Source organism: Stegostoma tigrinum, chromosome 20 (assembly GCF_030684315.1).
Source record: "Stegostoma tigrinum isolate sSteTig4 chromosome 20, sSteTig4.hap1, whole genome shotgun sequence".
Taxonomy (NCBI): Eukaryota; Metazoa; Chordata; class Chondrichthyes; order Orectolobiformes; family Stegostomatidae; genus Stegostoma; species Stegostoma tigrinum.
Window position 1 is genome coordinate 40,704,161 of NC_081373.1, and position 26,654 is coordinate 40,730,814.

General features: G+C 43.8%; 1 protein-coding gene across 2 annotated transcripts in view; it reads right to left on the minus strand.

Moving 5' to 3' along the window:
- The window catches only part of dntt (deoxynucleotidyltransferase, terminal), a 308,352-nt gene that overhangs the window by 224,703 nt on the left and 56,995 nt on the right, over positions 1-26,654 (minus strand). For both annotated transcript variants that reach the window (XM_059653117.1, XM_059653118.1), the window contains exon 2: positions 16,019-16,193. In XM_059653117.1, coding sequence (XP_059509100.1) covers positions 16,019-16,096 — 78 coding nt within the window. In that variant the 5' untranslated portion in view covers positions 16,097-16,193. The remainder of the gene's footprint in view (positions 1-16,018; positions 16,194-26,654) is intronic.

Genomic DNA, 26,654 nt, shown 5'->3' on the forward strand with positions numbered 1-26,654 from the left:
ACAAAGTTGCTGGAAAGCTCAGCAGGTCTGGCAGCATCAGTGGAGGAGAAAACAGAGTTAACGTTTCAGGTCCAGTGACCCTTCCTCAGACCCCTCTTCAGAGGAAGGGTCACAGGACCTGAAACATTAACTCTGTTTTCTCCTCCACAGATGCTGCCAGATCTGCTGAACTTTTCCAGCAACATTGTTTGTTGTTTGGTTCTGCCTATGTTTGCCTGTTGTCGGTGAAATTGAGTGGTTTAATAATTTGCCTTCGATCTCCTCTCAGCAAATTTACCTTCCACCTTTCATAAGAATTTCAAAACATGTGATGTACTTGTAAAAAACCAAAGATCCGATTTAAACTAAGAAAAGTTCTGCCTGTATGCTCCTACCCTGCTGTGTGACTGCCTCCCTAAATGTGCTATCCATGTGGCTCTCTGCCTCCCAGATTGATTCCAGCCACAGCTCAAACTCCGAAAACCTGACCTCCCCAGACAATAGTTACCAATTTGTTGTCGGCAGTAGGTGTGGAAATAAGAAGGTCAATTCCAACGATTCTGAACCAGAAACAGCAGCAATTTATTACTTTCCACTGCTTTATGAGTATAAGCACCTGAAGAGAAGGTAAAAGGAAAAAGGCAGGGGACTGAAACTAACAAAGCTACTTTTGCAATTGACTAACAGGGTTGGATCACTTGTGCCTTTGCTCTAATCATTCTATGATTGAATAATTATTCAATTCTTTGCCTGGTGACAACGCACAAGCTTTCCAGAAAAACAAACAGCAGGATACTTGGTTGATGGAAGCACACGGAATTCCGTCACTTGCAGATTTTGTCATTCTGCAAAACCTTTGCCAGTCAGTTCTTACGTCCGGACTTAGTGAAGTCCAAATCCAGGTGAAGTGAGCAAAGAAGAAGGATAATTCTCTGTAACTTTGAAGGGTGAGCCAGATTGTTGAGACTTCTGCAAGGTTGGGGTCTAAATAAAACCACAAGAACTGCAGTCTGCCTTCTGTGTGCGTGCCATGAACAAAATGGCAAATTGCAGCTGCAAACCCATGCTGTACTTGTCCAAGATCTCATATCCAGCAGCAATGGTTCACATAGCGCTTGTGAACATCTCGCCCATCAGAATTATTGACATTGTGGCTTGCTGAATTTGCAACTTTAATCTTCTTATGGCATGCAAGTCAAGCAAGTTAAGAAAAAGGGCAACTGAAATGTTGGTCTTACTGCAAGAAGGGTGGAGTGTAACAGGAGGAAGTCTTGATGCAACTGCACCAGGCATTTGTGAGATTATACCAAGAATACTGTGCACAGTCTCCTTATATTATGATTTACTTGTACTGGAAGCCATACAAAGAAGATTCATTAAGTTGATTTCTGAGATTAAGAGATCGCCGTTTGAGAAAATATTGAGTAGGTTTACGCTTTATTCACTGGAGTTTAGAAGAATGAGAGGCAATCTTATTGAAATAGCTTGGCATGTAAGATGCTGACAGGATGTTTCCCTTCTTTGGGGAATTTCAGAGGTGAGGTGAGAGTGACTGTCCTTGGCCACATATGACAGAGAGCAGAATAACAGAGCCCTAAAAAAGACGTCAATGGGAATCAGAAGGAAAGTTTTCCACAGTCTAGAAACATACCTAGCACAAAGAAAAAATGTTATGGTGTTAGTGGCCAATCATCTCAAACTCAGGACAATTCTGCAGTTTTTCAGAATTGTGTTCTAGCCCAGCATTGTGAGGAATGTGTCTATTTGGTTTTGTGTCTTTAAAAGCTGTAGACTGCAATGAGACAGAACTGTTTTTAAAAACAGGAATTTAATAAGTGCCTGCATAATTTTACAATAAGAACTTGATACCTATTGTAACCATTGTATTTTTTTGTGGGTCTGGGTTCCGGCAATGTGCAGATGATCAGGACCTGAGAAGTTGATTACAATTTTCCAGCTAATTCTGCAGATTGGAACTGGAAACAAGTTATAGAGACACAGACACATGGAAACAGAAAGACACAAAAGTGAGTTCTGTTGGTTTCTCCAATTGGAGCTGCCTGTTCTCTGCAGTAAAAATCAACTTAAACATTAAGAAAACCAGTTACCTTTCCTGTAGCAGTTGCTGATTGTTGGAAAAACCCATCTGGTTCACAACTGCCCTTTAGAGAAGGAAATTGCCATCCTTACCTGGTCAGGCCTCTATGTGACTCCAGACCCACAGCAATGTGGTTGACTCTGAACTGCCCTCTGGGCAATTAGGGATGGGCAGTAAATGCTGCCTAGCCATTGATGCCCTCATTTCGTGAATGAATAAAGAATAAAATGTAAGGGGGTATTTTATGAGGAGAATTTGGTTAGTCATGTTGTATGAACATGGTTTATATCTGTTTATATGTAGCTGTAGTCTAATCACTTGGAATAAATAGCATTTCTTATTTAGTATTGAAACATGGTCTACACTTTCTATCAACCTTGATCTGAAAGTCAGGTAAATCCAAGTCATGTGTATAACCTAAAAAATTTTAACTTTTAGTACAACTCTACCTCAATTTATAGCATATTATCCCAGCTGGTTGTAACGCCATCTTCAGCTGCTTACACAGTGCTCTCCCCTCCATCACAAGATGAGAAGTAGGGAAATTCACTGACGATTGTATAATGCCCAGTTCCATCTGCAGTTGCTCACATAATGACACTGCCCATGGCCAAAAATAAAAAAAAACTGGGCAATGGTCAAACATATAAATACTTGAGTGACAAGATCTGTTTGAGGTTAGGAATTCTATGATGAAAGCGGGTCAGATAGTGTATATCCTGTGGTGAGTAACTCTCCAACATATATATGTAGAGAGTTACATATTTGGAGCAGGACGAGGCCATTCAGTCCTTTGTGCCTTTTCCACCATTTGATCAGATCGTGGATAATCAAATGCGGTCTCAATTCCACTTTCCTATCTATCCTCTATATCATTTGGCTGACTTGTCAAGAAAAACTTATCTAGCTCAGCCTTAAAAATATCCATTGTCTTGTCTCTGCTGACTGCTACAGATAAGAGTTGCAAAGGCGAACAACTCTCTCTGAGAAGGCATTTCTTCCCAACTCATATTAAATGGAAGAGCCCTTATTTTTAAAATATACTGACGAGTTCTAGATGCTCCACAAGAGGTTAACATCCTGTCGACAACAATCCTATAAAACTCTCTCAAAATCTCATATGTTTCAGTAAGAGTACTTCTCATTCTCCAATTGCAATCAGTATGGACCCAAAATTTCTTCATAAAATAACTCCTTCATCTCAGGAATTGGCCAAGTAAACCTTCTCAGAACTGTTTCTAATGCAAGTGTATCCTTTGTTAAGTAAAGAGAGCAAAATTGTACATCACAGAATTGTCACAGTGCCCAAGGCCAAACAGTAACCCCACGCCACCATTGTGTCTGCGCCAGTTCTCCAAAAGAGCACCAAAACTTAGTGCTACTCTCCTGTCCTTTCCCTGTAACCCTGCACAGTGTTTCTGTCCAAACATTTATCTAATGCCCTCTTCAATTCATTGATGACACAGCCTCCACTGCACTTTCAGGCAGTGCATTCCAGATCTAAACCTTTTGCTGTCTGAAGATGTCTTCTCTTGTGTAGTAGCTGCTGAAATGATAGTCCTGATATTGAAAACCTTTAAATGGAATTAAGTTGAAGGTGGATCTTGATAATGTTAACTTTTGAGGCTGTGGCTATTTCCTTTGGTGACTTGTTCCATTGTGGCATTAGCCCCAGGAAAAAAGATTTTTGATGCACTACCTTGAAAATAAAGGTGTGTGGATGACTGCTTTGTACGTTATCTACCAGGTGCATGATTCTATCAACTCCCACCAGTCTGTTCAATATTTTATAGAAAATGGTCAGTCAGATGTTTGCCTTCCTTTGCTGTTGTGATCATCATTCCAAATCTTTGATCAATGATGCAGCACTGGTAAGCCTTCAAATGCTGATTCATGCAGAATTGTACTGCACAGCTTTGAATTCAATCTTGCTTATATCTCTCAATGTACAAGGATCCCACAAACAACTTACATAGTCTGGGATTGGATTAACCAGTGTTCCATAAGCTGTAACTCAGATATTTTTGTTGCAATACCAAAGATTCCTCCATAGAAATTTGAACTCTTGTTATTATAGAATTAATCTACAGAATGCGGAACCCTCATTAAAGGATATTTTTAATACGAACCCCTTAGTCATGGCTGTGTATCTACCTGGTTGAGAATTTGATTGTAGGAATTAAAGATGTCTGTTGGTGTGTGTTTTTTTTAATTATGGATGAAAGTGACATAATGATTTTTTTTCTCATTGAGGACAATCCCTCATTGTCTGCATTTTTTTCAATTCCAGAAGATCATCTTGTAATGAATTTTTATGATCTCAATCTTTCCCTAATGTGTAAACCATTCAATATCCTGTGAATAGTCATAACCTGCTTATTGATTAATTGAGAAGGCCCTGTATGTAGCCAAGATAAGGGGAAATTCATAACACAATTCCCTGGGGCACCTCGTCATTACATCTCTGGGAGAGGATGATTCCTTATTCCAATTCATTCCCTGATTTCTGCTGGTAAGGAAGTGGCAAATCCACATTAATAATGTCCCATGTTCCATAAAAGTGAAATTTATTCCTGTATCTGTACTTTCTTGAAAAAAAATTACATTTATTATGTTTCAATCTGATTGGGCCTTTCCAGAATGTGGAGAACTACTGAAGAATTTTGGAAAATTACAATCAATCATCTATAATTTCAACTGCCACTTCTTCTTAAGACCCTAGGAGCAGATTCTGGGGATTTGAATTAAATTGAATTAGCTTTATTGTCACACATACTCACAGTGAAGAAAAGTTTACACTTATAGTGGCATCTTAGATACCAAGGCACCTAGATACAGATTCTTAAGTACAAATTCTTCGGGAAAAAATTAGAAACCAACGATAAAGTCCAGCAGTACAGACGTTGAAAAGTACAAAAACATGGTAATAAATTAGAAAAATAAAGAAATAAAAAGTTCAGAATAACAGTCCTTCCATGAAAATATAATAAAGAAAAAAATTTAAAGACAATGAGTATTTAAGACAAAAGTCTTAAATTGTGAGTCTTTAGTTCTAATTGAGCGCTTTCCATGGTCATTGTATTACCTGACATTCAAAAGCCTTTTCACAATCTAAAAGATACAAGTCAGTGTGGGTTCTGCCAGGGCCACTCAGCTCCTGACCTCATCACAGCCTTGGTTTAAACTTGGAAAAAACAGCTGAATTCCAGAGGTGAGGTGAAAGTGACAGCCCTTGACATCAAGGCTGCATTTGACTGAGTGTGGCATCAAGGAACCCTCAGCAAAACTGGATTCAATGTGTATTAAGGGTAAACTCTCCAAAGGTTAGAGATATACTTAACACATCGGAAGATGGTCATCATTGTTGGAGGTCAGTCATCTCAGCTCCAAGACAGCTCTTCAGTAGTTCCTCAGAGTCGTGTCCTGCGGTCAACCATCTTCAGCTGCTTCATCAATGACCTTCCTTCCATCATAACCTTAGAGGTGGGGATGTTCACCGATGATGGCACAATGTTTAGCACCATTCATGACTCCTCAGATACTCAGCAAATACAACAAGATCTGGGCAATATCCAGACTTGGGCTGACAAGTGGCAAGTAACATTTGTGTCACACAAATGCCAGGCTATGGCCATCATCAATAAGAGACAATCTAACCACAGCCCTTGATATTCAATGGTGTTACCATCACTGAATCCCCCACTAACAACACCATGGGGTTACCATTAACAGGAAGTGCAACTGGACTCACTGGGTAAACACAGTGGCTACAACAGCAGGTCAGAGGCTTGGAATAATGCCTTGAGTAAAACACCCCCTGACTCCCCAAAGCCTGTCCACCATCTACAAGGCACAAATCAGGAGTGTGATGGAATAGTCCCCACTTGTATGGATGAGTGCAGTCCCAACAACACTCAAGAAGCTTGACAACATCGAGGACAATGTAGCCCACTTGATTAGCACCAAATCCACAAGCAACTGCTCCCTCCAACACCAATGCTCAGTGCAGCAGTTTGTATTATCTGCAAGATGCACTGCAGAAATCCATCAAACACCCTCAGAAAGCACCTTCTAAACCCATGACCATTTCCATCTAGAAGGACCAAGGCAGCAGACACAAGGGAACACCACCATCTTCAAATTCCCGTCCAAAGCCATTCATTAATCTGACTTGAAAATATTCTACTGTTTCTTCATTGTTGCCGGATCAAATTCCTGGAATTCGCTCCATAACGGCATTGAGGTAGACTGCAGTGGTTCAAGAAGGCAGCTCACCGCCACCTTGGGCAGCTAAGCATGGGCAATAAATTCTGGCAACGCCCACATCCCAAAAATGAATCTATAATTAAATAAATAAATCCTCGTCCTTGGCTTCAAACTTCTTAGTCACCTCTATCCCTTTAACCTCCTCCCGCCTCATATATTTCTGAGACACCCATCCTCCTCAAATTATTAGCTTTTGTGCATTCCCAGATTCTCTGCCTAAAACTCTCCTACTCTACTCTCTGTTCTCTTTTAAAATGTTACTTAAAAATTATCCCTTTCACAACGCCTTTGCTGATGCGCCCTAATGTTTACTTCTGGGTTTCTGTGTTCAGATTTGACATTATGCTTCAGTATGATTGGAAGCATCACAGGAGCAGCAGGGCATTCAGATGCTCTAACCTCTCCAACTGAGTCAGGCCACGGATGGACTCTATCATAACTCCACTGATCTGCCCATCCATCCATAATCCTTCATAAGCTTCATTCATTCATTGAATGTGGGCATCATTAACAAGACAAAGATTGATTGCTCATCCTGAATTGCCTTTGAAAGTGTCTTGTTAATTTGCCTTCTTAAACCACAGTCGTCTTGGACTAAAAGTAACCTTTTGATGTGCTATTAGTTTGTTCCATAGTGGAATTGGCCCTGGGAATTTGATTCAGTGATGATGAAGGAATTGTGATATATTTCCTAATCAGGATAATTTGGTGCATTGTTGGGGGAAATTTGGAAGTCACAGCTTTCCCATGTGCACGCTGACTTTAGCCTTCCGAAACATAACGGTTATGAGTTTAGAGGGTGGTTTCTGAGGAGTCTTGACAAGTTGCTCATGTACCTTCTGAGTTGGCACACACAACGTATCAGCACTGTTGATGAAAGGAGTGGTGGATTAAAGCTGGTAGACAGGGTGCTAATCAAGTTGATTACATTGTCTTGGATGAGCATCAAGCACCTGAAGTGTAAGTAGAACTACACTCTTCCAGAAGGTGGAGGTCTGGGTAGGAACTCCATCTCAGGACCAGATGCCCACAGAAGGCGAATCATAATGTGACCAAGCAAGTTGATTATCGATATATAAATCTTTCCAATACATCTATGGCAGGCAATAAGAGTGAGAGAGTTTCCTGTCTAGCCAAAAGCCAGGAGCAACTGCATGGAACAGCCTCTCCCATGTTAAAAGACTCTACATGCAGGTTTTTGCCATGGGCAAATATAATCTTCATTCCTAGAATCTACGATACAATTAGCCAGGCAAATTGAGAGTATTCAAATGCAGCCTTGATGTCAAGGGCTGTCACTTTCACCTCACCTCTGGAATTCAGCTGTTTTGTCCAAGTTTAAACCAAGGCTGTAATGAGGTCGGGAGCTGAGTGGCCCTGGCAGAACCCAAACTGGGCATCGCTGAGTATGTGCTGCTTGATAGCACTGTTGAAGACACCTTCCATCACTTTACTGATGACTGAGAGTAGACTGATGGGGAAATAATTGGGCAGTTTGGATTTGTCCTTCTTTTTATGTATAGGACATACTTGGGCAATTTTCCACATTGTTGGGTAGTTGCCAGTGTTATAACTGTCCTGGCACAGTTTGGCTGGGGGGGCAGCATGTTCTGAAGCACAAGTCTTCAATTTCATTGCTAGAATGTTGTCAGGACCCATAGCCTTTGCTGTATCCAGTGTCTCCAACCATTTCTTGATATCACATGGAATGAATTGTATTGGCTGAACACTGGTATTTGTAATGCTGGGGATAAAGTTTTATCTTTTGCATTGATGTGCTGGACTCCTCCATCATTGAAGATGTGGATATTTGTGGAGCTTCCTCCTCCTGTGAGCTGTTTAATTGTCCATCACCATTCATGACTGGATGTGGCAGGATTGTAGAGTTTAGATCTGATCCATTGGTTGTGGGATCATTTAACTTTGTCTACCTCCTGCTATGTTTACCTCATCTTCAGGCATGCCTGGTGCTGGTCCTGGTATGCCCTCCTGCACCCTCTATTGAACGAGGGTTGATCCTCTGGCTTGATGGTAATGGTTGAGTGGGGGATATGTCGGGCCAAGAGGTTACAGATGGAGTACAATTCTGCTGCTGTGGATGGCCCACAGCGCCTCATGGATGCCCAGTCTTGAGTCGCTAGATCTGTGTGAAGTCTGTTCCATTTAGCACGGTGATAGTGCCAGACAACACGTTGGAGGTCTTTCTCAATGCAAAGGTGGAACATTGTCTCCACAAGGACTATGCAATAGTCAATCTTACTGATACTGTCATGGACAGATGCATCTGCAGCTTCAGACTGGTCAGGATGAGGTCAAGTAGGCTTTCCCCCTTGTAAGTTCCTGCACCACCTGGCGCAGACCCAGTCCACCAACCACATCCTTTGGGGTCCGACCAGCTTAATCTGTACTACTGCTGCCGGGTCACTCTTCATGGTGGACTTTGAAAGCCCCCCTCCCAGAGTACATTTCGTGCCTTTTCCATCCTCAGTGCTTCCTCCAAGGGTTGTTCAACCTGGAGGAGCACTGCTTCATCAGCTGAGTGAAGATGGTATATGGTAATCAGAAGGAGGTTTCCTTGCCCATGTTTAACCAGAAGCCATGAGACTTTGTGGGGTCTGGAGTCAATGTTGAGGACTTCCAGGCCAACTCCCACCCGACTGTATACCACTGTGCCATAACCTCGGATGGGTCTGTCCTGCCAGTGGGACAGGACATATTCAGGGATGGTGTAGGTGGTGTCTGGGACATTGTCTGTTAGGTATGATTCTGTGAGTATGACTATGTCAGGCTGTTGCTTGACTAGACTGTGAGACAGCTCTCCCAATTTTGGCAGATGCAGCCTACTCACACAGGCCTAGGCCACTACCCTGAGGAACTCCTGCAGGAGGCCTGGAGCTGAAATGACTGACTTCCATCAACCACGACCGTCTTCCTTCGTGTCAGGTATGACTCCACCACCAGAGAGTTTTTCCCCGATACCCATTGATTCCAGTTTTGCTCGGGCTCCTTGATGCCACATTCGGTTAAATGCAGCCTTGATGTCAAGGGCTGTCGCTCTCACCTCTCCTCTGGAATTCAGCTCTTTTGTCCATGTTTGAACCGAGGCTGTAATGAGGTCAGAAGCTGAGTGGCCCTGGTAGAACCCAAACTGGGCATCACTGAGCAGGTTATTGCTGAGCAGGTGCTGCTTGATAGCGCTGTTACTGACACCTTCCATCACTTTACCAATGATCAAGGCTGAACTGATGGGGCAGTAATTGGCCAGGTTGGATTTGTCCTATTTTTTATGTATAGGATATACTTGGGCTATTTTCCACATTGTTGGGTAGACGCCAGTGTTGTAACTGTACTGGCACAGTTTGGATAAGGGAGCGGCAAGTTCTGGAGAACAAGGCTTCAGTACTATTGCCGGAATATTGGCTGGGGCCATAGCTTTGCAATATCCACTGTCTCTAATCATTTCTTGCTATAACGTGGAGTGAATGGAATTGGCTGAAGACTGGTATCTGTGATGCTGGGGACCGCTGGAGGAGGCCGAGATGGGTCATCCATTCAGCACTTCTGGCTGAAGATCGCTGCAAAAGCTTCATCCTTATCTTTTGCACTGATGTGCTGGGCTCTTCCATCATTGAGCATGGGGATATTTGTGGAGCCTCCTCACGACTGGATGTGGCAGGACTGCAGAGCTTAACCTGATCTGTTGTTTGTGGGATCGCATAGCTCTGTCTGTCATTTGCTGCTTACTCTGTTTCGTGTGCAAGTAGTCCTGTTTGGTGGCTGCACCAGGTTGACACCTCATCTTCAGAGATAATGGGAACTGCAGATGCTGGAGATTCCAAGATAATAAAATGTGAGGCTGGATGAACACAGCAGGCCAAGCAGCATCTCAGGAGCACAAAAGCTGACGTTTCGGGCCTAGACCCTTCATCAGAGAGGGGGATGGGGGGAGGGAACTGGAATAAATAGGGAGAGAGGGGGAGGCGGACCGAAGATGGAGAGTAAAGAAGATGGGTGGAGAGAGTGTAGGTGGGGAGGTAGGGAGGGGATAGGTCAGTCCAGGGAAGACGGACAGGTCAAGGAGGTGGGATGAGGTTAGTAGGTAGCTGGGGGTGCGGCTTGGGGTGGGAGGAAGGGATGGGTGAGAGGAAGAACCGGTTAGGGAGGCAGAGACAGGTTGGACTGGTTTTGGGATGCAGTGGGTGGGGGGGAAGAGCTGGGCTGGTTGTGTGGTGCAGTGGGGGGAGGGGACGAACTGGGCTGGTTTAGGGATGCAGTAGGGGAAGGGGAGATTTTGAAACTGGTGAAGTCCACGTTGATACCATATGGCTGCAGGGTTCCCAGGCGGAATATTAGTTGCTGTTCCTGCAACCTTCGGGTGGCATCATTGTGGCAGTGCAGGAGGCCCATGATGGACATGTCATCAAGAGAATGGGAGGGGGAGTGGAAATGGTTTGCGACTGGGAGGTGCAGTTGTTTGTTGCGAACTGAGCGGAGGTGTTCTGCAAAGCGGTCCCCAAGCCTCCGCTTGGTTTCCCCAATGTAGAGGAAGCCGCACCGGGTACAGTGGATGCAGTATACCACATTGGCAGATGTGCAGGTGAACCTCTGCTTAATCTGGAATGTCATCTTGGGGCCTGGGATGGGGGTGAGGGAGGAGGTGTGGGGACAAGTGTAGCATTTCCTGCGGTTGCAGGGGAAGGTGCCGGGTGTGGTGGGGTTGGAGGGCAGTGTGGAGCGAACAAGGGAGTCACGGAGAGAGTGGTCTCTCCGGAAAGCAGACAGGGGAGGGGATGGAAAAATGTCTTGGGTGGTGGGGTCGGATTGTAAATAGCGGAAGTGTCGGAGGATAATGCGTTGTATCCGGAGGTTGGTAGGGTGGTGTGTGAGAACGAGGGGGATCCTCTTGGGGCGGTTGTGGCGGGGGCGGGGTGTGAGGGATGTGTCGCGGGAAATGCGGGAGACGCGGTCAAGGGCGTTCTCGATCACCGTGGGGGGAAAGTTGCGGTCCTTAAAGAACTTGGACATCTGTGATGTGCGGGAGTGGAATGTCTTATCGTGGGAGCAGATGCGGCGGAGGCGGAGGAATTGGGAATAGGGGATGGAATTTTTGCAGGAGGGTGGGTGGGAGGAGGTGTATTCTAGGTAGCTGTGGGAGTCGGTGGGCTTGAAATGGACATCAGTTACAAGCTGGTTGCCTGAGATGGAGACTGAGAGGTCCAGGAAGGGGAGGGATGTGCTGGAGATGGCCCAGGTGAACTGAAGGTTGGGGTGGAAGGTGTTGGTGAAGTGGATGAACTGTTCGAGCTCCTCTGGGGAGCAAGAGGCGGCGCCGATACAGTCATCAATGTACCGGAGGAAGAGGTGGGGTTTGGGGCCTGTGTAGGTGCGGAAGAGGGACTGTTTCACGTAACCTACAAAAAGGCAGGCATAGCTGGGGCCCATGCGGGTGCCCATGGCCACCCCCTTAGTCTGTAGGAAGTGGGAGGAGTCAAAAGAGAAGTTGTTGAGTGTGAGGACGAGTTCAGCTAGGCGGATGAGAGTGTCGGTGGAGGGGGCCTGGTCGGGCCTGCGGGACAGGAAGAAGCGGAGGGCCTTGAGGCCATCTCCATGCGGAATGCAGGTGTACAGGGACTGGACGTCCATGGTGAATATGAGGTGTTGGGGGCCAGGGAATTGGAAGTCCTGGAGGAGGTGAAGGGCGTGGGTGGTGTCACGGACGTAGGTGGGGAGTTCCTGGACCAAAGGGGAGAAAATGGAGTCCAGATAGGTGGAGATGAGTTCGGTGGGGCAGGAGCAGGGGCAGGCCATGGGCACCCACATGGGCCCCAGCTATGCCTGCCTTTTTGTAGGTTACGTGGAACAGTCCCTCTTCCGCACCTACACAGGCCCCAAACCCCACCTCTTCCTCCGGTACATTGATGACTGTATCGGCGCCGCCTCTTGCTCCCCAGAGGAGCTCGAACAGTTCATCCACTTCACCAACACCTTCCACCCCAACCTTCAGTTCACCTGGGCCATCTCCAGCACATCCTTCACCTTCCTGGACCTCTCAGTCTCCATCTCAGGCAACCAGCTTGTAACTGATGTCCATTTCAAGCCCACCGACTCCCACAGCTACCTAGAATACACCTCCTCCCACCCACCATCCTGCAAAAATTCCATCCCCTATTCCCAATTCCTCCGCCTCCGCCGCATCTGCTCCCACGATAAGACATTCCACTCCCGCACATCACAGATGTCCAAGTTCTTTAAGGACCGCAACTTTCCCCCCACGGTGATCGAGAACGCCCTTGACCGCGTCTCCCGCATTTCCCGCGACACATCCCTCACACCCCGCCCCCGCCACAACCGCCCCAAGAGGATCCCCCTCGTTCTCACACACCACCCTACCAACCTCCGGATACAACGCATTATCCTCCGACACTTCCGCTATTTACAATCCGACCCCACCACCCAAGACATTTTTCCATCCCCTCCCCTGTCTGCTTTCCGGAGACATCACTCTCTCCGTGACTCCCTTGTTCGCTCCACACTGCCCTCCAACCCCACCACACCCGGCACCTTCCCCTGCAACCGCAGGAAATGCTACACTTGTCCCCACACCTCCTCCCTCACCCCCATCCCAGGCCCCAAGATGACATTCCAGATTAAGCAGAGGTTCACCTGCACATCTGCCAATGTGGTATACTGCATCCACTGTACCCGGTGCGGCTTCCTCTACATTGGGGAAACCAAACGGAGGCTTGGGGACCGCTTTGCAGAACACCTCCGCTCAGTTCGCAACAAACAACTGCACCTCCCAGTCGCAAACCATTTCCACTCCCCCTCCCATTCTCTTGATGACATGTCCATCATGGGCCTCCTGCACTGCCACAATGATGCCACCCGAAGGTTGCAGGAACAGCAACTCATATTCCGCCTGGGAACCCTGCAGCCATATGGTATCAATGTGGACTTCACCAGTTTCAAAATCTCCCCTTCCCCTACTGCATCCCTAAACCAGCCCAGTTCATCCCCTCCCCCCACTGCACCACACAACCAGCCCAGCTCTTCCCCCCCACCCACTGCATCCCAAAACCAGTCCAACCTGTCTCTGCCTCCCTAACCGGTTCTTCCTCTCACCCATCCCTTCCTCCCACCCCAAGCCGCACCCCCAGCTACCTACTAACCTCATCCCACCTCCTTGACCTGTCCGTCTTCCCTGGACTGACCTATCCCCTCCCTACCTCCCCACCTACACTCTCTCCACCTATCTTCTTTACTCTCCATCTTCGGTCCGCCTCCCCCTCTCTCCCTATTTATTCCAGTTCCCTCCCCCCATCCCCCTCTCTGATGAAGGGTCTAGGCCCGAAACGTCAGCTTTTGTGCTCCTGAGATGCTGCTTGGCCTGCTGTGTTCATCCAGCCTCACATTTTATTATCTTGACACCTCATCTTCAACTGTGTTTAGTGCTGCTCCTGACATGCCCTCCTGCACCCATCCCCTGGGTTGATGGTAATGGTTGAGTGGGGGATATGCCAGACCATGAGGTTACAGATTGTGCTGAAATTCAATTTCACTACTGTTGATCGCCCACAGCACCTCATGGATGGCCAGTCTCAAGTTGCTCTTTGAAGTCTGTCCCATTTAGCATGGTAATAGTGCCACACAACACGATGGAGGGTGTTCTCAATGTGAAGGTGGGACTTCGTCTCCACAAGGACTGTGCAATGGTCACTCTTACTGATACTGTCATGGACAGATACATCTACAGCTGACAGATTAGTAAGAATGAGGTCAAGTATGTTTTTCTCTCTTGTTGGCCCCTTCACCGCCTGCCATAGACCCACCCGAACAGTTATGTCCTTTAGGACGCCCTTAGCTCGATCAGTAGTACAACAGCCGGGCCACTTTTGCTGGTGGATATTGAAATCCGTCACCCACAATGCATTTTGTGCCCTTGACAATCCTCAGTGCTTTTTCCAAGGATTCTTCAGCCTGGGGGAATACTGATTTATCAGCTGAGGCAGGACAGAATGTGGTGATCACATGGAGGTTTCCTTGCCCATGTTTAACCTGAAGCCATGAGTCTCCATGGGGTCCAAAGTCAGTGTTGCGGACTCCCAGAGCAACTCCCTCCTAACTGTATACCATTGTGCGGCCACCTCTGCTGGGTCTGTCCTGCTGGCGGGACAGAATTTCTCCAGGAATGGTGATGATGGTGTCTGAGACATTTTCCGTAAGTTATGATTCCATGAGTATGACTATGTCAGGCTGTTGCTTGACTAGTCTGTGGGATAGCTCTCCCAATTTTGGCACTAACCCCCAGATGTTTGTGAGGAGGACTTTGCAAAGTCTTCATGGCTGTTTCTGCTGTTGTCTTTTGGTGCCTGGGTCGATGCCAGGTGATCCGTCCAGTTTCATTTCTTTGAGACTTTGTAGTGATTGGTATGACTGATTGGCTTGTTAGGCCATTTCAGAGTGTGGTTTAGAGTCAATCACCTTGCTGTGCATCTGGTGTCACAAATAGGTCAGACCAGATGAGGATGGCAGATTTCCTTCCCTGAAGGACAATAGCGAACCAGATCAAAAATCTTGTCATTGTCGGAGGTAAGGAAATTTAGTCAATGAGAATCGAGAAGGTAGATGATCAGGGCTTGCTGTGAGCTAAAACGTGAAGCAACATTTTGAATGAGATCAAGTTTAAGGTGGGGAGGGTACAGAAATAGTGAAAGCTAGATGCAGCAAATAAACTGACACAGGGCAGAGAGGGTAATGCAGTGGAGGTGGGACCAGGTGATCGTGATAATTAAAAGGCAATGGTGTTGAACTTTCACCTCAGTGTCAAATTTCAAACATTCTGGTAGAGCCTGAGACAGTACCAAGCAAAGGGATGAGATGAATGCCTAGTGAATGGAGTTTGTGGCAAGGAGCAAAGACAGTAGTTTCAGTCTTTCTAATATTTAATTAGGAGAAATTTCTTTGCATCCAAATTAGGAAATCTGACAAGCAGCATAACAAATTAAAGGCAGTGGCGAGCTCAGGACAGTTGGTAGTGAATTAGAGTTAGAACATCAACAGCACACTTGTACAAACTGGCACAGCGCTTTCAGATGGTGTCACTAAGCAACAGCTAATGGATGAGAAACAGGACAGAGCCATGGACACATCCTCAGGAACTCGAGAGGTAACTTCGTAGGAGACAACGAGAAGCCATTACAAGAAATACAATGATTATGATTGAGTAGGAATGGAAGAAGGAATGGCAGACCCATAAAACTCGATAATCGAAGACAAGTGTTGGAGGATGATGGTATGATCTATTATTTTAATAGTTTCATTTACTATTTAAGTGCATCAGTTGCCTGACACAGCGTAATATTTAATAACTTCAAGCCTGTCACATAAATATTGTTTGACATGTATTCTCAGTTGTTCTTTCTTACCAATATCCTTGAATCTCCTTGCTATCTGGATGAGAAGCCATTAATAACAGATTTGCCAAAATAAGATGTCACTTTTATTCAGTTTAAGCAATTGTACAGCACGTGTTCGAATGATGCAGAATGATCAGCTATCTTTCATCTCACTGGAGTTAAAACAAAATAACTTTGTGCACTCAAGAATGCTGGCAAGCCTTACAGTAAACATGCATAATACTGGAGCTCATGGTTAATTCTGTAAGGTAAAATTTACCTGAAGCTTATGCCGTTCCTCTATTTCCACAGGCTTTCCAGCAGCCATGCTGTCTGTGAACCAGGAGATATTGAGCATCTTAAGCTTGTCTGCATTTAACAGCTTCAGGTTTTGAATCCAGTCCCAAATTTCATTCCAAGAATTATTCTCTGTCACAATATGTGTGACTGAATCACTATTGAAACAAAAAGATAATAATTAGAATATTATCTTGCATTTTATAACATTTAGTGAATGGTAGTACAACATCAGTGCAAGTTACTATGGTAATCCTTCAGAGGAAAAAGTGCACTTTATTACTGGGGTTAAAGTAGCTGAAGTATCATAGCCACTGAGGTGCCCTGAGGTCTGCACTCCCCACTCAGGTCACGTCCCAATTAAAGTGCAACTGTGTTATGCTGGGGCTGCAAAAAACAATGGGGCTAATGTTGCAATTTAATTCTCAGCAATGATTCTAAGAACCTGAAATTGACTTTTTAAAAACAAGTATTCAAATTAGGGACATTTACTGAGAGATAAATCAACTTGTCAGAGAGCAATTTTTTAGTGATAGGCAATAAAATGCAAAGCCGATATTAAGGATAGCAAAATTTAATACATTTCGTTCCTTACGATGCAAGCTAAGTTTTGTAGCATCACAATTTAATTTTAGCCATTCCGACTCTATCAGACAGGAAACAGAATAGAGTATTTATTTTCAGCAGCCTACATTGGTATGCATGGAACTAAATTAGCATTACTGGTGCAGACTGCACTTAACTTCTCATTTACACAATAAACAAACTCAACTCTCTTCACATTTCTCACACGAAGAATTAAAAATCTATATTGTATCCTTCCTTCCTAATGTAATTTCTCAGGCCACTTTGTCTTAATGGCATCTCTGATCTTCTCAACTCTTCTCAAAACTTTGGTATTCTTTACTGTCTCCCAAGCATGCATTGTACATTTCGTTTCACTATTTTCCCTATATGTCAGTGACCTTCAAATCTTCATTGGTATGCATAACCATTTCCTCAGTCAACATCTTATTAAAAAATTTTAAATGCTGGGCCTTTGGCCATAAATAGCAGTACAAAAAGTGAGTTATGTAGACAAGAAAATTCTGCTTAGAAGATCCCTAAAGATAAACAACATAAGAATGCCAATGATCCAAGAAACAGACACAGAATAACACTACTAAAAATAGTTTTAACAATGGTCATTAGAACGCCACGTGGAATTTCTTCTTCAGTGCCCAGAAGTATGAAGAAGAAACAATATGTATGAATGCTGTCCGTTTAACTTATAAATATTAGCGTCGCTCACATATTATCATTGTGAAAATAAACACATCAGATTTACCGAAATAAATATGTGCGTATAGCATCTTTTAATTATATAGTGGTAATTTTTTTTTCTCTTCATAAACGACAGTTCCATTAATATATCCCTCATCTGCTTCTTGATCTCATTATCTCATCCCATAATAATTAAAATAAAGCATACGCACATGAGAAATCCATTCAATACTGTGATAATTTTCCTGATCCACACTGGCAGGGGGGAGTTTACCAGCTACAGGACCGGGGAAGTTTAGAGGTTTACAGCACAGAAGGAGGCCATTTGGCACATTGTGTCTGTGCCACTTCTCAGTTTTTGCACAGAGGAAAAAGAAATGTTGCATGCTTCTCATTTCATTACTTGCACAGCTGGCAAGTGAGGCTCCCTGTTGACAGCGCAATTTTGCAAAATCAGTTCTTCGAACGCGTGTAAAAATAGAATATACCTATTTCTATAATTAAACTCATTAAGTGCAGTGTACATTCATAGCTTCACAGTACTTAAAGCCATCGGGCCCTGCAAAATGTCACCATGTCATTTGTTTATCATGACACAAATTCAGAGAGGGAAACAAAAATGATTCCACTTTTCAATAAATAATCCAATATCTAATAATTCACACTAAATGTGAATGAATCACAAATAGCAAAATATCTATGAAGAACAAGTAATCATGGAAATTCCTGAACTTTTTAAAAAAGCTCTTATTTACAAAACAACAAAATCTGCTAATCAATTTGTTCAAAACCCTTGAGTGGACAATCATTTTGAGAAAACTGACTTTATAAATTTAACAACTACCATTTATAACATAATAATTAGAAAATGAATATCCAAATTAATTGAATTTACCCATACATTGGCTCTGAAATGTTTCCCAGCTCTCCCAGTTTCACTCTGTAACTCAAAACACCCCCAAAAATAGCAAAAACTAGATACAAGTCAGGAAAGTTCTGCAGAATGTTTCAGAGATAGTAGGAACTGCAGATGCTGGAGAATCTGAAATAACAAGGTGTAGAGCTGGATGAACACAGCAAGGCAAAGCAGCATCAGAGGAGCAAGAAGGCCGACACTTTGGGTCTAGACCCTTCCCCAGAAAATGGGGAATAATTTTGGTGCCTATATGTAATGCCCATATTATCATCATCAAAAGTGAAGCAATCAACATGGTCTGTGCTAAAAGTGGTTGTAGTGCTGACATTTGTTGCCTCTGTATTTTAAATGGGTTCACAATTTATAAAAACTGATGAACAATTTTTGTCCTCTGATTGAATTCTACGTATTGCATGAGCTTGATGGGTATGAGATTGCTAGCTTTGTGATTTAGATTTACTGTAGTGGCCAAGAGATTGGAAAAGAGGAATGTAGGGTTTACACCAAATGCGCATCTTTGCAGTGATCCAAACACCATGTTGAAACTGCAAATCATTATAATGATCCAAGCATGCAGCCATTCATGTCAACATTGTACCACTTCAGGGCTGTCAGCCTCTCTTAAAGGGGATGTAGAGTGATTGCAGAGAAACTTCTAACAGTGACAAAATGGCTGAAAGCTTCATGTTCTCTGATGTTACATTGGAGGTCCTGGTGTAGATGGTGGGAGAGAATCAGGGAATCTTGTTACACCCAGCAAGACTTTCAGGTCATACCTTCACTGACAGTAGGAAGAGTTTGCAAAAGTGAATGATCAGAATTTCATGTTCAGGACATTTACACCACTGAAAGAGACCATTTGTCCCGTTCAGTTCATGTCACTTCTCTGTGGAGCAATACAGTTGGGTCTCACTCAATCCCCATAACTCTGCAACTTTATTTCCTTCAAGATCTTAATCAACTTCTTTTTGAAATCATTGTTTCCACTTCCACTATCCTGCTGGCAGCTATCTCTAAGTCATTATCACTTGCTGATTAAAAAGTGCTGTATCCCACACATATCCCCTGCATCTCTTACCCAATAGTTGGAATCCTGTAACACCATGCCCTTGTTCAAATAGCTAATGCAAACAGTTTTTCCATTTCTTCTTTATCCAAATCTACCATATTCTTGTGCACCTCAACCAAATCTCCCCTCACTTGTTCTAAGCAGGACCACACCATCCTGCCCCCACACATCCTCCCTCACCCCTATCCCAGGCCTCAAGATGACATTCCACATTAAGCAGAGGTTCACCTGCACATCTGCCAATGTGGTATACTGCATCCACTGTACCCGGTGTGGCTTCCTCTACATTGGGAAAACCAAGCGGAGGCTTGGAGACCGCTTTGCAGAACACCTCCGCTCAGTTCGCAACAAACAACTGCACCTCCCAGTCGCAAACCATTTCCACTCCCCCTCCCATTCTTTAGATGACATGTCCATCATGGGCCTCCTGCAGTGCCACAATGATGCCACCCGAAGGTTGCAGGAACAGCAACTCATATTCCGCCTGGGAACCATGCAGCCTAATGGTATCAATGTGGACTTCACCAGTTTCAAAATCTCCCCTTCCCCAACTGCATCCCTAAACCAGCCCAGATCGTCCCCTCCCCCCACTGCATCACACAACCAGCCCAGCTCTTCCCCCCCACCCACTGCATCCCAAAACCAGTCCAACCTGTCTCTGCCTCCCTAACTGGTTCTTCCTCTCACCCATCCCTTCCTCCCACCCCAAGCCACACCCCCATCTACCTACTAACCTCATCCCACCTCCTTGACCTGTCCGTCTTCCCTGGACTGACCTATCCCCTCCCTACCTCCCCACCTATACTCTCTCCACCTATCTTCTTTACTCTCCATCTTCGGTCCGCCTCCCCCTCTCTCCCTGTTTATTCCAGAACCCTCACCCCATTCCCCTCTCTGATGAAGGGTCTAGGCCCGAAACGTCAGCTTTTGTGCTCCTGAGATGCTGCTTGGCCTGCTGTGTTCATCCAGCCTCACATTTTATTATCTTGGAATTCTCCAGCATCTGCCGTTCCCATTATCTCTCCACACCATCTATTCCAATTTAACGCTTTAACTAAAGTTCCCCACTAAATCTCCCTGAACCCTCTTAAGGATCCTCACATTCAGGTATATTGACTAGTACTGGACACAGAACTCCATTTGGGATCTAACAGTGCTTCTTAAAGGGTCAACATAATTTCTATGCTTTTGTACACAATGCCTCTATTTATGAAGGCCAAGATCCAGATGCATTGCTAATCATTCACCTATTATGAGCTGCCACCTTCAAAGATCAATGTACAATGACCCTCAGACCTTTTGCTCCTGCAAAATCTTTAGAATTGTGCCACTGATCCTATATTGTTTCTTCCTACTCTTAACGCCAAATAGCATCACATTGCACTTCTCCATCTTAAATTCCATCTGCTATTTGTCTGCCTATTCTTCGTCCTGTTCCACGAAGCTTGATAGGTTCCTCTTTACCTTTTTCTCATGTTGCATGAGGTAACCTGAACATTGATCAATCACTTGGACATTAACAATCGTTTTTGGTTTTGATGAATACTTTTATGCTTTTCAGAATGAATACGTATTCTGTTACCAATGCTCTCCATTTTCTGGGCTCTGTACTTGCGCCAATACACCCAGGCTCCCTGTTCCAGTGGCTGGCTTCTTTCATTACTCTGCTGAGTTTGGTATAATTGGTCAAATTTTGAAATTCTACTGTGCCTTTGGAAAAACAGTGGTCCAACTGTCAACTCTGAGGAAACTCTACTGTCAACCACCATCCAGTTTGAAAAGAACCATTTACATAACTTGGAGATAGCAAGAACTGCATGTGCTGGAGTCAGAGCAAACACAGTGTGAAACTGGAGGAACACAGCAGGTCAGGCAGCATCAGAGGAGCAGGAAAGTCAATGTTTCAGGTCGGGACCCTTCTTCAGAACAGTTCCGTCATTTATATAAATGTTTTGGGTGTGAGCATGGGAGGTATGGTTAGTGAGTTTGCAGATGACACCAAAATTGGAGATGTAGTAGACAGCGAAGAAGGTTATCTCAGAGTACATCGAGATATTGATCAGATGAGCCAATATGTCAAGGAGTGGCAGATGGAGTTTAACTTAGATGAATGTGAGGTACTGCATTTTGGAAAGGCAAATCAGGGCAGGTCTTATGCATTTAATGGGAAGGTGTTGCTGAACAGAGAGACTTGGAGTCCAGGTTCATAATTCCCTGAAAGTGGAGTCGCGGGTAGTCAGGGTAGGTAAAGAAGGTGTTTGTTATGCTTGCCTTTATTAGTCAGTGTTTTGAGTTGTAGGAGTTAGAAGATCATGTTGCAGCTGTACAGGACATTGGCTCGGCCACTGTTAGAATTCTGTTTTAGGAAGGATGCTGTGAAACTAGAAATGGTGTGGAAAAAAATTACAAGGATGTTGCCAGGGCTGAAGGGTTTGAGCTATAGGGAGAGGCTGAATAGACTGGGGCTATATTTCCTGGACCATCAGAGGGGTTACCTAATAGAGGTTTAAAAAATCATGAGAGGCATGGTTAGGGTAAATAGACAAAGTCTTTTCCCAGGGGTAGGTAAGTCCAAAACTAGAGGGCATAGCTTTACGGCGAGCGGGCAAAGTTGTAACAGTGGTCTAAGAGGCAACTTTTTCACGCAGAGGGGGATGCATGTACAGAATGAAGTGCCTGGGGAAGTGGTGGAGGCTGGTATAATTGCAACATTTAAAAGGCATTTGGATTGGTATACGAGTAGAAAGGATTTAGCCCGATATGAGCCAAATGCTGGCAAATGGGGCTAGATTTATCTAGAATATCTTGTCAGCATGGACACGTTAAACAAAAGGCCTGTTCCCGTGACTATAATCTCTATGACTCCATGACTCAATGACAAAGTACTCATTAAGTATTCGATCCTTTTCCAGCACTTCCAGCAATGTATCACCTTGTTTGTTTTTAGTAGGACACTTCACTCTCCCCATTTACTATTTACATGCTGGTAGAAGATTATTGGGCTCTCTTTTATGTTAGCTGCCATTCTTTTCTCATAATCTCTCTTTGCCACTATTATATTCTTCTTCAAATCCCCTCTAAAATGATTGAATGTGACCTAAAATTCAGCTCACATGCATTGCAGACCTTTCCTTTTATTTCTACCTCTGTTGTCATTCAGGGAGTGCTGTTTTTGGTTCTCCAATCTTTCTCTCTTGTTGCAATCTACTCAGCTTGCAACTGTACCTCTTCCTTAAAGAAAAATTGTCCCATTACAGTTATCACCATCAACCTTTGATTCCATTTTACCTCAGCTAGGTCCATTCTCATTTCATTAAAAGGAGTCCACTTACATTTCCAAAATCCTTTTCCACTTTGACCTTCCAGTTTATATTATCACTTACTATTTTTCTATTACTAATCTAAATCTTATGATATGATGATCCCTCTTATACAATACAGTTCCCTGCTTAAAACTAAATCAAGAAATACCTCCTTTATCCTGACGACGTACTGAATTCTTGAACACATTCGGAAAAATTCCCCCACTCTTTGCTCTTTATTCTAACATCATTCCAATTGATACTTGGGTAATTGAAGTATTGCAATATAGTTTTTGTACAGCCCTGTGATTTATTTATTTTCTTTACACAGTGTCGTGTGCAACGCATATGTCATAAGTTACATGCATGGAATTTCTGTAGTTTCTTCCAAAAGTCATTGTTACATGTTATGTATCTCACAGATGTACAATAAGTTGGGAACATTTTGCATTAAAGATATTCAACTTGGACTTCAAGATGATGCCATGTATAATTCCATGTAAAAACCTATACACTGGACTCACCTCTTTAATACATGCTTGTATTTACCAATCAAGTCATAGATGGCTGAGAAAACGTGATTGACCCCACGTACTGAGAACAAGGATGAAGCATGAGGCATTCCCAGTGCCTTACCACATGATCTCTAAGCTCTTGAGCAATGTTAAGCTCTTGCTCATTGCACTGCTAAGGTTTTGTGGGTCATCAGCTGGAAGGTTTCCTTGGTGTATGCCTTTTATTCACTTTACTGCAGTAGTATAGGAACACCATCAGAAGTGTCGCTTCTTTGCTTTTCTCATTCTATTTCATCTTATTTTTTCTATTTTTTATGATATATGGATGTCATTTTTCTTTCTATTTCTCTCTCAAGGCAAAGCTAGAAAACATTTCAGAAGAAGGACTATCCCTTCATGCAAAACACAAAGCAATAATCTCTATTAAGGTTGTAATTACTATTTTTCAAATACATGGCTCTCAGTTACATAGTAGCATCGAGGAGAATTGTACCAATTTAGTATTATCTTGTCTTTGCCCAACTGAGGATTTTCATAAATATTACACGTGAGTTACAAAATAAACTTTGGAAACATAAGAAGTACGAACAGAGTAGGTCATAAGACTCTTCAAACTTCCTGTACATTTAATAAGATTATGGATAAACTTCTAAATCAATTCTATTTTTCTTGTTACTTGTTCCTTTCTGTTCCCTGATTCCTCTACTACTCAAAATTGTATTGATCTCAGTCTTGAAAAATGCATCAACTAAATGTCCAAATACCCCTAGGAAAGAGAATTCCAAAGATTGTCCAAGACAATAAAATGTGAGGCTGGATGAACACAGCAGGCCCAGCAGCATCTCAGGAGCACAAAAGCTGATGTTTCGGGCCTGGACCCTTCATCAGAGAGGGGGATGGGGTAAGGGTTCTGGAATAAATAGGGAGAGAGGGGGAGGCGGACCGAAGATGGAGAGAAAAGAAGATGGGTGGAGAGGAGAGTATAGGCGGGGAGGTAGGGAGGGGATAGGTCAGTCCAGGGAAGACGGACAGGTCAAGGAGGTGGGATGAGGTTAGTAGGTAAGAGATGGAGGTGCGGGTTGGGGTGGGAGGAAGGGATGGGTGAGAGGAAGAACAGGTTAGGGAGGCAGAGACAGGTTGGACTGGTTTTGGGATGCAGTGGGTGGAGGGGAAGAGCTGGGCTGCTTGTGTGGTGCAGTGGGGGGAGAGGACGAACTGGGCTGGTTTTGGGATGCGGTGGGGGAAGGGGAGATTTTGAAGCTGGTGAAGTCCACATTGATACCATTGGGCTGCAGGGTTTCCAAGCGGAATATGAGTTGCTGTTCCTGCTTTGTGAAGAAATTTCTCCTCACATCTGTGTTAAATAAAATCATAAAATGTAGAAGCACCAGTAGGCCATTCAGCCCATCGGACCTACTCCACTATTCAATGAGAACGTGGTTGATCTTGGGGTAGGCAATCTAGGACCAAGAGGAGGAGAATATTCTTTATTAACCAGAAAGTGATGAGCTTGTGGAATTCTCTGCCCGTTAAAACAGCTGAGAAAATACTGAGTGTTTTCAGGGAGGAATTAGATATTGCTGTTAGGCTGAGAGATTAAAGTGTGTGGAAAGAAAGTGGGAACAGGGTACTAAGTTGGATGATCAGCTATCATGATAGTGAATCGCAGAAAAAGTTTCAAGGGGCTGAATGGCCTACTCCTACACTATTTTATATACTTCTATGTTTCTATCACCTGCAAATCCTCAACTTGACTTTCCTGCCATTTCCTCTTGATCCTCTGTATCCTTGATTCCCTCATTGATTATAAATCTGTGTATTTCAGCCTTGAATATATTGAACAACTCAACCTCCACAGCCTTCTGTGGCAAGGAATTTCACAGATTCAGCACCCTCTTGGAGAAGAAATTCCTTCTCATCTCTGGCTAATGGGTGAGCCCTAATTCTGAGATTATGCCCTCGAGTCCAAAACTCTTCCATAGGCGGAAGCAACTTTTCTGTAACTTTCCTGTCAAGTGTCCTTTTAAAATTCTTTGAGGATGTAATCAACAAGGTAGAGATGGTAGGGATCTGGTGGGTGTGGTATATCTAGATATCTAGAAGACATTTGAAAATTTGCCACATAAAAGACTGATCCAGAAGGTTAGACCCAGAGGTTAAGGGTTGACAATTGGTTTGGATAGACAATTGGCTGACTGACAGAAAGCAGAGTGTTGGGATAAATGGATCCTTCTCTGGATGAGGAATTGTAACTAGTGGGGTGCTACAGGGTTCATTTCTCAGACTTCAACTACTTATAATCTATATAAATGATTCTACTCACAGGAACAGTTGTGTAATGTGGCAAAGTTCACAGATAAACCTAAAATAGGTGGGAAGACAGGCAGTGATGAGGTGATAAAGAGCTTACAGGTGTATATTGAAAGGCTAGAAGAATGGGCCAGAATAAAGATGGAGTTTATGGTGGAAAGGTGCAAGGTTGCCCATTTTGGCCAGAAAAACAAAAGGGCAAGACTATTATGTAAATGGGAAGCATATTCAAAATACATCAGTACAGAGGGATCTGGGCATTTTTGTGCATGAAAGTGGCCATGCAGGGTGCAGCATATAATAATTAAGGCAAATGGAATCCTGATATTTGTTGCAAAAGGACTGGTTAAAAAAGTAAAGAAGTGTTGTTACAATTATATAAGATGTTGCTGAGACCACATCTGGAATATTATATCCAGTTTTGGTTTCCTTATTTGAGGAAGGATGTGGTGGCACTGGAGGCAGTTCAGAGGAGATTCACCAGATCGATTCCGGGGTGAAAGGGCTGTGTTACAAGGAGCAGTTGAATAGCTCAGGCTTGTACTCGCTGGAGTTCAGAATAATAAGGCAGGGAGGGGGGTATCTGATGGAGGTATGTAAAATGCTAAAAGGAGATTGATAACATGAACATAGAACAGATATTTCCCCTTGTTGGACAGTCTTGAACGACACATCATTAATATGGAGTGAGGAGGAGGCAGGTTCAAACTGAGGAGAAACTACTTCTTTTCAGAGTCTTGTGAATCTGTGGACCTTACTGCTCCAGAGTGCAGTGCAGACAGAAACAATCAACAATTCAAGAAAGAAATAGATATGTTTCTGATGAAAAGCTGAATAAAGCAGCATGGGGAGCAGGCAGGAAAGTGGACCTTAGATGAAATCAGCTATGTTGATGTTAAATGGTGGAGTGGTCTCAAAGAGCTGAATTTCTTGCTCCCGGTCATACTTCCTGGTGTCCAGGAGAGTATACACCCTGGAAGGTCCACCAATAGCTACCCTCCAAAAACTTTATACTAAATAATGAGTCTTTTTTAACAAAATCACCTGTTCTAAATGCTATAAATAAATGTCTAGGTTTTATAATGCCTTCTCAAAAGACATTCCACGTGCCAGGAAACAGCTATTGTTGTATTCCTTGAATGACATATATGTCACATTTCTCTGCCACTAATATTTCCTGGCTTTGTGCAAACTGCAAACAAATAAACTAAATTTGAAGAAAATGTGAAATGGAAAGTCATAAT